Source organism: Vidua macroura, chromosome Z (genome assembly GCF_024509145.1).
Source record: "Vidua macroura isolate BioBank_ID:100142 chromosome Z, ASM2450914v1, whole genome shotgun sequence".
Taxonomy (NCBI): domain Eukaryota; kingdom Metazoa; phylum Chordata; class Aves; order Passeriformes; family Viduidae; genus Vidua; species Vidua macroura.
Window position 1 is genome coordinate 476,137 of NC_071611.1, and position 14,072 is coordinate 490,208.

General features: G+C 46.0%; 1 protein-coding gene across 1 annotated transcript; it reads left to right on the forward strand.

Moving 5' to 3' along the window:
• The first annotated feature begins 594 nt into the window (after positions 1-594).
• Positions 595-10,073, forward strand: TXNL1 (thioredoxin like 1). The gene is made up of 8 exons (XM_054002469.1): positions 595-762; positions 2,002-2,098; positions 3,261-3,434; positions 3,705-3,827; positions 4,877-4,946; positions 6,480-6,652; positions 7,039-7,143; positions 9,853-10,073. The coding sequence occupies exons 1-8, from the start codon at positions 665-667 to the stop codon at positions 9,880-9,882; spliced, it is 870 nt and encodes a 289-aa protein (XP_053858444.1). The 5' UTR covers positions 595-664; the 3' UTR covers positions 9,883-10,073.
• The last annotated feature ends 3,999 nt before the right edge of the window (positions 10,074-14,072 follow it).

Genomic DNA, 14,072 nt, shown 5'->3' on the forward strand with positions numbered 1-14,072 from the left:
AGGAGCCGGTGATTACTTGCTTACTTAATTAATAATTAATTAGCGAATACTGCAAGGCTTTTGAATTACAACAGGCGGGAGCAGAATGCTGGGGATATTCCTGGTGTTTGGTAGGAAAAGCGCAAATATGAGACCTCTTGAAGTGACCTTATGTTGTGTTATAAAGTACGTTGGGAAGTTGTCAGGAATGACGCCGCAAATGCAGTCAGAGAAAGTCCTGGGTTTAATTTTGGCTTTATTTTGTAATTATTACAAGCACTCATCTTTTATTTTCCCCCTTTTGGCGTCACCAAAAAACGAGTTAGTGACGAAACGAGTACTAAATTTTTATGTTAAAATTTGAAGGCGCGTCTCCCCTCACAGAATTCCTGCGCTTGCCCGTTCCCAAAATGGCCGCTGGGCGGCGTCGCGCCCTCACGGCCTGCCCGTTCTCAAAATGGCCGCCGGGGGGCGTCGCGCCCTCACGCGCTGCCCGTTCCTAAGATGGCCGCCGGCGGCGTCACCGCGTCCCGCGCTGCCCCGCCCAAGATGGCGGCGGCGGCCGGGCGGGAGCGGAGCGGAGCGGGGCGGCCGCGCCTGCGCCCGTCCCAGCGGTGCATGCCGGGCGTCCTGCCCGCCGTGACGCTGCACATCGCACCCGGCACCGCCACCGGGGCCCGCGGCCATGGCGGGCGTGAAGGTGATCGCCAACGACACCGAGTTCCAGCCCGAGCTGAGCGCCGCCGGCTCCCGCCTGGCCGTGGTGAAGTTCACCATGAGGGGGTGAGTGAGGGCGGGATGCGGCTCCTGCGCGCCCGTCCCGCCTCAGGCTCCCGGGAAGGGCTCCGCTGTTCCCATGTTTTTATTCGGGGTTCCCCGGCGCGGTTTGCAGCGTGAGGGGCGCTCCGTAACGCGTCAGTGCAGTCTCAGCATCGGCGCCTTTAGAAGTTACGTGATTTTAACACCGTGTTCCCAGGTCCTGGAATAAATTCCCGTTTTTCCCGCCGAACCCACCGCCCGCGGACCCGCCAGCCCTCAGGCGCTCTGAGGGAGCAGGGGCTGCGCTGGTTTAAAGCCCCGTTAAAGGGCAGGAAACTGATGGAAACGAGGCACGGACAACACTAAAAACACCTAAAAACTTGGGAAAACATCTTTTGCCCTATAAAACTTGGCTGGATCCGTACCCCATTTGCGCAGGATAAGTGGATTATCCCTTTTTCCTCCTCAGCAGGGAGATGCAGCTGTGGTGAAATCGGGATGAATTTGTCACGAAATAAACCTAAACATCTGAATCATTCCCGTTAATCTGTGAAATTAGGGAGAATAGTGATAATCCCGTGGGTTTGGAGGTTCATAGGGCACCTCATTATTTTTTGGCTGCTGCCTCTTAGTTGGGGTTTTTTTGCCAATTTTCTACGTCGGGGTTTTTTGATCCACTTTTCCTTTCTCTTTCTCAGTGAGAAACTCCCTTTACAGGAACTGGTGCAGCTGAGCACTTCCTACACCTTTACTGACGCAGAATAAGTTAAAAATACACATTTTCATCCAAGGCAATGCAATGAAATCAAAAGAAACCTACTCTGTCCTCCCAGGGCCAAATAAATATGGGAATAGCTGGTTACAGGTGTAAATGAGATTTATTGTGGGAAAAGATTTATGATCCCTGAAGCTTCGATACATGTTGACCATTAAATATTTAAGTTATGTGTAAGTATAATTTTTTCCCAGGAGGTAGCATGGACTAACGATACGAGTTTTTTGTTAGTAATATTTTTTTGCTGATTTCGCCCTCCTTTGTCACACTTTGTTGAGCAGAACTGTGGTAAAAATGCTGCAAATAAAGACAATAAATTGCAGATTCCCAAATGTCATCTTGCATTGTATCGCCAGCTGGCAGGCAGGTAGAGAGGCTATTTTTACAGCAGGATATGAGGAAGAGAGGAACGTTCTGGTTCCATTTGGGGCAGGCACTGAAAAAGAAAACAAAAGTGGAACTAAGTGGAAGTGTCACTTTTCCCACAGGTGCGGCCCTTGCCTGCGGATCGCGCCCGCCTTCAACGCCCTGAGTAACAAATACCCGCAGGCAACGTTCCTGGAGGTGGACGTGCACCAGTGCCAGGTGTGGGCTCCAGGGCCCTCCTGCTGCTGGGAGGGACAACAGGGAATGGGGAGCTGGGAAAGGCTCCAGCCGTGTCCTGAGCAGGGAAAGGCTCCAGCCATGTCCTGAGCAGGATGGGGCTGGAGAACAGGGAATGGGGAGCTGGGAAAGGCTCCAGCAGTGTCCTGAGCAGGGAAAGGCTCCAGCCGTGTCCTGAGCAGGGAAAGGCTCCAGCCGTGAGCAGGATGGGGCTGGAGAACAGGGAATGGGGAGCTGGGAAAGGCTCCAGCAGTGTCCTGAGCAGGGAAAGGCTCCAGCCGTGTCCTGAGCAGGATGGGGAGGGAGAACCAGGGATGGGGGAGCTGGGAAAGGCTCCAGCAGTGTCCTGAGCAGGGAAAGGCTCCAGCCGTGTCCTGAGCAGGATGGGGCTGGAGAACAGGGAATGGGGAGCTGGGAAAGGCTCCAGCCGTGTCCTGAGCAGGATGGGGCTGGAGAACAGGGAATGGGGAGCTGGGAAAGGCTCCAGCCGTGTCCTGAGCAGGATGGGGCTGGAGAACAGGGAATGGGGAGCTGGGAAAGGCTCCAGCAGTGTCCTGAGCTGGGAAAGGCTCCAGCCGTGTCCTGTGCAGGATGGGAAGGGAGAACAGGGAATGGGGAGCTGGGAAAGGCTCCAGCTGTGTCCTGTGCAGGATGGGGCTGGAGCAGGATGGGAAAGGAGAACCAGGGAATGGGGAGCTGGGAAAAGCTCCAGCCGTGTCCTGAGCAGGATGGGGAGGGAGAACCAGGGATTGGGGAGAGGGAGGGAAGGGCTCCAGCTGTGTCCGTGCCTCTCGCTGTGCCTGCTGCAGCACAGGAGCTGTGACAGTGACTTCTCCCAAACTGGGAGAACAAATCCCTCCTGGGAGGAAATATTTCTGCAGTGCCCGCTGTGCTGCCCTTCCTCTGAGCAGTGTAACAGCCCAGTAATTCATTGATTCTCAGCCCCTGCTAAAATAATACTTCAGCCATTGAACCCAGCACTAGTGGGAGTTAAAGGCAAACATGAATAAGTGGATCTATTGGTGGGTTTAGTGGGAGTTAAAGGCAAAAACGAGTAAGTGTATTTATTGGTGGCACTAGCTAGCTGCCAGGGGTGCAGTGGGACTGACCTAAAGCACTGAATGGGACTCATGTCTGCTTCCAGGGCACGGCTGCCACCAACAACATCTCAGCAACACCCACGTTCCTGTTCTTCCGGAACAAGGTGCGGATCGACCAGTACCAGGGAGCAGATGCCGTGGGCCTGGAAGACAAAATCAAACAGCACCTGGAGAATGATCCTGGCAACAGCGAAGACACAGACATCCCCAAAGGATATGTGAGTATCTCCCCAGAGCTTTACTGGAGTGCTTGTGCGGCTCAGGTGTTAAAAAAACCCGCTTTTCAAATGTACTGGAAGTCAAAGAATTGGATTTTAGGCAAAGCTGCCCAAGAAAATCATTTGTCTGGGCTTTCTTTTCCAGAAAAAATGTAACTATTGACATACACATGGTTATTAAGAATGAAGAATCTCCCTAGTCACTGAAATGAATTTTGTGTCCCATGCTATGCTGTCCCAGCTGTGAGCAGCTGTGCTCTCTGTCCCCAGATGGATCTGCTGCCCTTCATCAACAAGGCTGGCTGTGAGTGCCTCAACGAGAGCGACGAGCACGGCTTCGAGAACTGTCTGCGCAAGGACTCCTCCTACCTGGAGTCCGACTGCGACGAGCAGGTGTGCTGCCACAGCTCCAGGGATTGCTGCATTCCCGGGATGTCCTGCAGGGGGCTGTGCTGCCACAGCTCCAGGGATTGCTGCATTCCCGGGATGTCCTGCAGGGGGCTGTGCTGCCACAGCTCCAGGGATTGCAGTCCTGGGATGTTCTCCTGCAGGGGGGCTGTGCTGCCACAGCTCCAGGGATTGCTGCATTCCCGGGATGTTCTCCTGCAGGGGGGCTGTGCTGCCACAGCTCCAGGGATTGCAGTCCTGGGATGTTCTCCTGCAGGGGGCTGTGCTGCCACAGCTCCAGGGATTGCAGTCCTGGGATGTTCTCCTGCAGGGGGGCTGTGCTGCCACAGCTCCAGGGATTGCTGCATTCCCGGGATGTTCTCCTGCAGGGGGGCTGTGCTGCCACAGCTCCAGGGATTGCAGTCCTGGGATGTTCTCCTGCAGGGGGGCTGTGCTGCCACAGCTCCAGGGATTGCAGTCCTGGGATGTTCTCCTGCAGGGGGGCTGTGCTGCCACAGCTCCAGGGATTGCTGCATTCCCGGGATGTTCTCCTGCAGGGGGGCTGTGCTGCCACAGCTCCAGGGATTGCAGTCCTGGGATGTTCTCCTGCAGGGGGGCTGTGCTGCCACAGCTCCAGGGATTGCAGTCCTGGGATGTTCTCCTGCAGGGGGGCTGTGCTGCCACAGCTCCAGGGATTGCAGTCCTGGGATGTTCTCCTGCAGGGGGCTGTGCTGCCACAGCTCCAGGGATTGCAGTCCTGGGATGTTCTCCTGCAGGGGGCTGTGCTGCCACAGCTCCAGGGATTGCAATCCTGGGATGTTCTCCTGCAGGGGGGCTGTGCCAGGGCTGGCAGCATGGAGGAAGCCTGGGTACCAGGCTGGGAGTGTCAGTGCTTTCCACTCTGAGCATGACCAGGCACAGGAGCGTGTGCTGGGAAGTGAAGGGCCAGAATGTGTGGAGCAGGGAAAGTGAGCGCAGCGTTTTGTTCCAGAGTGTCCTGTGCTTGCTGTCTAATGAAGACACCGGTGTATAACTGTGCTTTCTTTCCTCCACAGCTGCTCATCACTGTAGCTTTTAGTCAGCCTGTCAAGCTGTACTCTATGAAACTTCAGGGGCCAGACAATGGTGAGTGGTGCAGGTAGAATTACTGATTACTGATTGAAGGGCAAAGACTATAGTTTGACACACAAATCAAAGTATTTATTACAGATTCATACACCAAGTATTTCTTATTGTTTGATACACACATAGAAGTATTTCTTAGAGATTGATACACACATGGAAATATTTCTTATAGATTGATACACAAATAGAAATATTTATTATAGATTGATGCACACATAGAAATATTAGATTATACACAAATAGAAGTATTTATAGATTCATACACACAGAAGTATTTATTATAGATTATACACAGATAGAAGTATTTATAGATTAATACATACATAGAAATATTTATTATGGATTGATGCACACAAAGAAGTATTTATTACAGATTGATGCACAAATTATTTATTGTAGTTTTATACACAAATAGTATTTATTGTAGTTGATACACAAATAGAAATCTTTACTGTATTTGACACAGAGAAAGTGTTTGCTGTAGTTTGATACACAAGTGTTTGCTGTAGTTTGATACACAAGGTGTTTGCTGTAGTTTGATACACAAGTGTAGGCTGTGGTTTGATACACAAGTGTAGGCTGTGGTTTGATACACAAGGTGTTTGCTGTGGTTTGATACACAAGGTGTTTGCTGTGGTTTGATACACAAGGTGTTTGCTGTGGTTTGATACACAAGTGTAGGCTGTGGTTTGATACACAAGGTGTTTGCTGTGGTTTGATACACAAGGTGTTTGCTGTGGTTTGATACACAAGTGTAGGCTGTGGTTTGATACACAAGGTGTTTGCTGTGGTTTGATACACAAGGTGTTTGCTGTGGTTTGATACACAAGGTGTTTGCTGTGGTTTGATACACAAGGTGTTTGCTGTGGTTTGATACACAAGTGTAGGCTGTGGTTTGATACACAAGGTGTTTGCTGTGGTTTGATACACAAGGTGTTTGCTGTGGTTTGATACACAAGTGTAGGCTGTGGTTTGATACACAAGGTGTTTGCTGTGGTTTGATACACAAGTGTAGGCTGTGGTTTGATACACAAGGTGTTTGCTGTGGTTTGATACACAAGTGTTTGCTGTAGTTTGATACACAAGTGTAGGCTGTGGTTTGATACACAAGTGTAGGCTGTGGTTTGATACACAAGTGTAGGCTGTGGTTTGATACACAAGGTGTTTGCTGTAGTTTGATACACAAGTGTTTGCTGTAGTTTGATACACAAGTGTTTGCTGTGGTTTGATACACAAGTGTAGGCTGTAGTTTGATACACAAGTGTAGGCTGTGGTTTGATACACAAGGTGTTTGCTGTGGTTTGATACACAAGTGTAGGCTGTGGTTTGATACACAAGTAGCAGTGTTTCTGGTTCGGTAGGCTGCAGAGGCACCCCTGGCTGTAAGTGCAGGCCGAAGGGAGGTTCACTCAAAGATTCCCCGTACCTCTAGCAGTGGCCCAGCTGACACCGTGCAGCGGCGTGCCGTTTGCTGCGCACTGGGACTCTGCATCCCCGGGCCGTGCCTCACACTGTCCCTCTCTGTCGTCCCAGGGCAGGGGCCCAAGTCCATCAAAATCTTCATCAACCTGCCGCGCTCCATGGACTTTGAGGAGGCGGAGCGCAGCGAGCCCACCCAGGCCCTGGAGCTGGGCCCGGAGGACATCAGGGAGGACGGGATCATCCAGCTGCGCTACGTGAAATTCCAGAATGTCAACAGCGTCACTGTGAGTCCCTTGTCCCGCGGAGCGCGGGCGATGGCACAGCCGCAGCAGCCCCGAGCCTCTGGGACACCTGCCCCGGAGCTCAAACGTCAGCGCACTGATGTGAGCTCAGCTTGCAGTCACATCCCAGCCGAGCTGTCACCTCTTCGGTCCTGCAGCAGCTGGGTGTGGGAAGTGGGAGCTGGGAAGATCCCAGCTGGGGGGCTTTAACAAGCTGCCAGCAAAACAGCAGTGCTCTCGAAATAACTATTGAAGTGAAGGGGACAGAGACCTCTGTAATGGGGGAAGAGCTTTCATTTGGTCACTTCACACATCTCGAGCAGCTGATGCTGTAGCTATTAACGCAGGGACGCCATTAAAGTCCTCCTTCTGGCTTTTTCCCTCTGCAGTTGTTTGTCCAGTCCAATCATGGTGACGAGGAGACGACAAGAATCACATATTTCACATTCATTGGCACTCCAGTGCAGGCCACCAACATGAACGACTTCAAACGAGTGAGTCCCTTGCTAACCCCCCTGGGGAGCAGCTCGAGCCTGCTGCGGGCCGGGCTGAGGGAGCAAACACCGGGGCGACACAGTTCCACTCAGGGCACCTGGGGGGGTGTGCACCTTGGGCCTGGATTTTGCTGAGCTTTCCACAAGGTTTCAGCCATCAGCTTGGTAAAAAGAAAGGGTAAGAACTGAAAACATGAGGGGCTGGCAACTGATACGCACCAAAGGCAACAGTTTTTTTGTTGCCTAATAGCTGTGAGATTTATATCTTGGATTTTGGGACTCTCTCTTTTGGCAACTTCATTGTAAAAAGTCTTATTTTAAAATAAACTGCTTCAGTATTTATGGTACAAATACCCTCTAATTTCAGAAGGTTAAAAGCACTAACACCAACATGGCACCTACTTAATTTTTAGCAGCAAAACTTGATCTTAACTAAACCTAAAACTCTTTTAAGTTTAACTTTCTCTTCTGCTAATAAATTAACAAGGGAGTTTAACAGCTTTTGCTGCCCTGCACTGCCACTCAAGACCATTGAAATCAGTTCTACGGTTCTAAAATAAATACAGATTTTAGAGCTCCCTCATTCTCCCCAGAGTAGAAACATGTGAATTGATGCTTGATCTTTTTCCTTTGGGTTTCTGTGGCTTTTTGAGCTGCATGAGAAGGTGTCTGGACCCAGCAGCCAGGGCTTGGTGCTGGGAAGGGCAGGGTGGGAAGGAGCAGCTCAGCAATCCAGGAGCAGCAGTGCATTGGGAGCTGGTGATCCTGCCTCAGTCACACCCTCATGGACAGTCTGTGTGATGATAATATTCCTGTTTTCCTTCCTGGACATGGAGCTGGGGGAGAAGGGAAGTGTTTGCATTGCTGGCAAGGGCACACCAGGGAAAAGCTGCTGCCTGTGTCCTCAGAGAGCAGCGGCAAGAGCCAGAGAGGAGCACTGGCTGGCAGAGGGACACTTGTGTCCCCCCTGGAATAAATAAATCCCTGCTCTCTCCTCACACCTGCTCGCTTGCAGTGCGCTTTGGACACGCTCTGCTGCTGCTTTGCTTCTCGTAACCCTCCTTTTGTTTGTTTTCCAGCTTAACTCCCCATTCCTAAAGAGCCAAAGAGGCAGAAGAAATTAAAAATAATAACGGGATTGATGTGGCCTCACTCTCCTCCCTCCCCGTGCTCAGCTCCCACCCCTCCCAAATCCTGCAGCATCTCACCTCCTGACTCATCAGCTCAGCTTTCCCCTCCTCTCCCCGCCCCAGATCCTGCCTTTAGCACTTTTCTTTCCCAAATTCTGTCCCGTTTCTCTCCTGACCTTGCCACTGTCAGGTACACCCAGCATCCTGTGTCAGCTAGCACCTAATCCTTAATCCTTGAGCTCTGCTTTTCCTTCCTTTCCTCACTTCTGTGCCTGGGGTGTGTGAGCAGGTGTGGAACCAAAGCAATTCACAGCAATGCCAAGGCTAGCTCTGGCAAAGGCCTCTCACAAGCTTCTCCTAGCAGCTCCTGTGCCTGGGGAGAACTCAGCTGGGCAGGGGGAATTCCTCCCTCCCACAGCCTGCCAGGATCGACCCCGGAAGGAGCAGAGTGCTTGCAGCAGCTCCAGAGCTCATTCAGCCAGGGAATGACCCAGGGAAGGAGCACAGAGTGCTCCCAGCAGCTCCAGAGCTCATTCAGCCAGGGAATGACCCAGGGAAGGAGCACAGAGTGCTTCCAGCAGCTCCAGAGCTCATTCAGCCAGGGAATGACCCAGGGAAGGAGCACAGAGTGCTTCCAGCAGCCGGGGAGTTCAGACCTGGCAGGGCTGGGGCTTTGCTTTCTACCAGTTGGAAATCCAGGGATTTCTGGGGGATTTCCAGAGCTTCTCCCATTTCTTAGCAGCTGAATGGTGAGGTCTCATTTTTCCCGTTCTTTTCCCATTCTTTTCCATTTTTTGCCATTTCCCCATATTTCCCCCTTTTTCTCTTGTTTTCTCTACTTTTCCCTTCTTTTTTTTGCCTATTTATTCCAATTTTCCTCTCATTTTTCCCCAAAATCCCGTTTTCCCCCCAAAATTAACATTTTTCTGCAATTTTCCTCTTTTTTTTTCCCCAATTTTCTGGCTTTTTTCTTCTGCTTTTCCCAATTTTTATTTTCCCCAAAATAACATTTTTTTCTACGTAACATACTTATTTCTCCCCAAAATTACCATTTTTTCCTTGTAAATTTCCCATTTTCTCCCAAACTTCAAAAAATAAGACTTTAAGGGGGAAAAAAGGAAATTTGTGGGGGGGAAAAATGGGAATATCTGGATGAAAAAGGATTTTTTTGGGGGAAAAATGTGAATTTTGGGGAGGAAAAAAAGGAATTTAGGGTGGAGGAATGTTTGTGGCAGCTGAGTTGCTCCTGGAGCGTGCCGGGTGTGGGGCTGGCCTGAGCTGAAGCTGTGCTGGGCTGTTCCCACAAGCCCGGGCCTTTCCCCGCCCGAGTCCCGGGGCTGTCCCGGGGCTGTCCTGGTTCATGGGGCTGTCCCGGGTCCCGGAGCTGTCCCGGTTCCCGGAGCTGTCCTGGAGCTGTCCTGCTCCCGGGGCTGTCCCGGTTCCCGGAGCTGTCCTGGAGCTGTCCTGCTCCCGGGGCTGTCCCGGTCCCGGAGCTGTCCCTGTCCCCGCGGCTGTCCCGGCTCCTGGAGCTCTGCCCAGCCCGGCCCCGCCGCCTCAGCGCTGCTCTTTGCTCTTGCAGGTAGTGGGCAAGAAGGGAGAGAGCCACTAGAGGAGAGGCTGCAAGGCCCCGTCCCGCTCCGGGTCCCACTGCTCTCCATTCCCGGATGATCGCCTGGCCAGAGCCAGGGACTGTCCCTTGGATTTGCTGCCATTCCCAATAAATCATTGCTTTCAGCTGGAGCGTGGTCCTGGTCTCCTCCTCCTCCTGGATTTGTAAATAAAACTCCTGACTTTTGCCAAGTTGGATTTTGTTATTGCAGGAATTGAGGCTCTTGTGTTCCACTGAGCGTTCCCAGCCCCGCTGAGAGTTTCAGATGTCCAGTGCAAGTAAGGTTGGAGTTCCTTTGCTCTTTATTCCCACAAACACAATCAGGATTTTTGTTCTGTCATTCCCACAGACACAGCTCAGGGTTTTCCTGTGCCATTCCCAGCACAGCTCAGGGTTTTTCCTGTGCCATTCCCACAGACACAGCTCAGGGTTTTTCCTGTGCCATTCCCAGCACAGCTCAGGGTTTTTCCTGTGCCATTCCCAGCACAGCTCAGGGTTTTTCCTGTGCCATTCCCACAGACACAGCTCAGGGTTTTTCCTGTGCCATTCCCACAGACACAGCTCAGGGTTTTTCCTGTGTCATTCCCACAGACACAGCTCAGGGTTTTTCCTGTGCCATTCCCAGCACAGCTCAGGGTTTTTCCTGTGCCATTCCCAGCACAGCTCAGGGTTTTTCCTGTGCCATTCCCAGCACAGCTCAGGGTTTTTCCTGTGCCATTCCCACAGACACAGCTCAGGGTTTTTCCTGTGCCATTCCCACAGACACAGCTCAGGGTTTTTCCTGTGTCATTCCCACAGACACAGCTCAGGGTTTTTCCTGTGCCATTCCCAGCACAGCTCAGGGTTTTTCCTGTGCCATTCCCAGCACAGCTCAGGGTTTTTCCTGTGCCATTCCCAGCACAGCTCAGGGTTTTTCCTGTGCCATTCCCACAGACACAGCTCAGGGTTTTTCCTGTGCCATTCCCAGCACAGCTCAGGGTTTTTCCTGTGCCATTCCCACAGACACAGCTCAGGGTTTTTCCTGTGCCATTCCCAGCACAGCTCAGGGTTTTTCCTGTGCCATTCCCACAGACACAGCTCAGGGTTTTTCCTGTGCCATTCCCAGCACAGCTCAGGGTTTTTCCTGTGCCATTCCCACAGACACAGCTCAGGGTTTTTCCTGTGCCATTCCCACAGACACAGCTCAGGGTTTTTCCTGTGCCATTCCCAGCACAGCTCAGGGTTTTTCCTGTGCCATTCCCACAGACACAGCTCAGGGTTTTTCCTGTGCCATTCCCAGCACAGCTCAGGGTTTTTCCTGTGCCATTCCCACAGACACAGCTCAGGGTTTTTCCTGTGCCATTCCCAGCACAGCTCAGGGTTTTTCCTGTGCCATTCCCAGCACAGCTCAGGGTTTTTCCTGTGCCATTCCCAGCACAGCTCAGGGTTTTTCCTGTGCCATTCCCACAGACACAGCTCAGGGTTTTTCCTGTGCCATTCCCAGCACAGCTCAGGGTTTTTCCTGTGCCATTCCCACAGACACAGCTCAGGGTTTTTCCTGTGCCATTCCCACAGACACAGCTCAGGGTTTTCCTGTGCCATTCCCACAGACACAGCTCAGGGTTTTTCCTGTGCCATTCCCACAGACACAGCTCAGGGTTTTTCCAACATAAAGAAATAAATATTTACCAAATAAAAATTTGAACCTTTTCATCAATAGCTGCATAAATAAATAAACAAACCCCCCCCAAAATGTTTAGAAATAATCAAGAAGAGAAAAAAACGCCCCACAAAAATAAAAGTCAAAAACTCCACCAAAATAATAAAAAAATAAAACACAAAGCCCCTCAATGGAAAAATGGGGGGAAAAGTACAAAAGAAATATAAAGCTCCTGAAATAAAAGCAACAAAAATTTTAAAAAATAAATTAAAAAAGAAAAAATGAACAGAAATAATCAAAAAGAAAAAGGGACCCCACAAAAACCCAACAAAATAAAATAAAATAAAATAAAATAAAATAAAATAAAATAATAAAAAATAGGAAAAACCCACAAAAGAAATATAAAGCCCCTAAAATAAAAGCAGCAAAAAAAAATTAAAATAAAAACCAAAATAAAGTAAAAAGAACCCCTCCCAATAATAATAAAAATTCAAAAGAAAAATAGAAAAAAACTTGAAGGATTAAAAAACCCAATAAAAATTAAAAAAAAACACCCCAAAAATTTAAAAATAATTAAATAGGGAAATGAACCACAACAAATGGAAAGAAACCCCACAAAAAGAAAACCAAAATAAAAATCAAATAAATAAAATAAAATAAAATAAAATAAAATAAAATAAAACAAAAAATCATTGATAAAATAGAAAAACCCACAAAAGAAATATAAAAACCTTAAAATAAAAAGAGGAGTAAAAATATCAAAAAATAAATTAAAAAAACAAAATAAAATAAAAATAATCCCCCCCCAAAAAAATTAAAAAGAAAAATAGAAAAATCAAGTATAAAAAAGAAAAAGCCCCTATAAAAATTAAACAAATAAAAACACCCCAAAAATGTAAAAATAATTAAATATAGAAATTAACCCCCAAAAATACCGAAAATAAAATAAAATAAAATAAAATAAAATAAAATAAAATAAAATAAAATAAAATAAAATAAAATAAAATTTAATGAAATAAAAATTAAAAAAATAAAATAAAATAAAATAAAATAAAATAAAATAAAATAAAATAAAATAAATACAATAAAATAAAATATAAAGAATAGAAAAAAAAAACACAAAGGAAATATAAAACCCCCCAAAATAAAAACAATAAATAATTTACAAATAGATTAAAGAACAAAACAAAATAAAAATGGAAATCCCAAAAATAATAAAAATTAAAAAGAGAAATGGAAAAAATCTTGCAGTCTAAAAAAAGAAAAAACCTGATAAAATAAAAAACAATGCCCCAAAAATTTAAAAATAACTCAATATAGAAATAAACCACAAAAAACTTGAAAAACCCCACAAAAAACCCCAAAATAAAATAAAACCAAAAAAACGATCAAAAATAAAAAATATTAAAAAACCCACAAAAAATCTTAAAAAAAACTTTTAAAAACCGCACAAAAAATTAAAATAAAAATAAAAATTGAAAATAGAAAATGAAAATTGAAAATAGAAAATAAAATAGAAAATAGAAAATAAAATAGAAAATAGAAAATAAAATAGAAAATGAAAATAAAATAGAAAATAGAAAATAAAATGGAGAAGCCAAATTGAAATGTAAAAAATGAAAATACACCAAATAAGAAAGACTAGTGAAAGAATTATTTAAATATTAATTAATTAATTAATTAATTATTAATTAACATTTATATTTCTATCTATTTTTGTTATAATTTTAATTCTTACTAAACATATTTATTAATATTAATATTGATCTTGAGAATGAATTAAATTTAAAATACTTTTCAAAGAATTATTTTAATTACCTAATTAATGATTAACGAATTAAGTGATTGATAATTGATTTATAATTTCTTAATTACTTAAAAATTATCTCCATCATGACCTTCCTAATTTACTAATTACCAAATTAGTAAATTGCGGATTAATTATTTTCAGGCCTTCATTAAGTGCTAATTAAAGCATCCTATATTTATTCTTAATTAATAATTAATGAATTCCTCATTGAAATACTCTGTCATTTCCTAGCAATTGCACAATTAAAAATGAATTATGTAATTAGAGAATCGACTAATTAACTAGATACCTCATTAACAATTAATTACATATCTAGTTTACAAATCACTTAAATTACGAATTAATTGCCCAATTAATGACGCATTAATTGCCAAATTAACTTATTAATGACCTAATTTATCGTTATTGCATAATTACCTAACTTGCTAATTGCCAAATTAATGGCTAATTAATTTCCTAATTAATAATTAAGTTCATAATTGCCTACCTTATTTACTAATCCCTAATAATGACTAATTGATTAATTATTAATTATGCAATTATGAAATGTTTCTTGCCAAGTAATTTTCTAATTATTGATTAATTTATGACCTTCTTAACTAATTAATAATTACCTGATTAACTCGTAATTAATAATTTAATCACCAGTATAATAGCAAATGAACTTATTAGCTAGCTAATTAATAATTAATTATTTCTTTAATTACCTCCATAGTGCACTAATTACCGCATCATATTCCC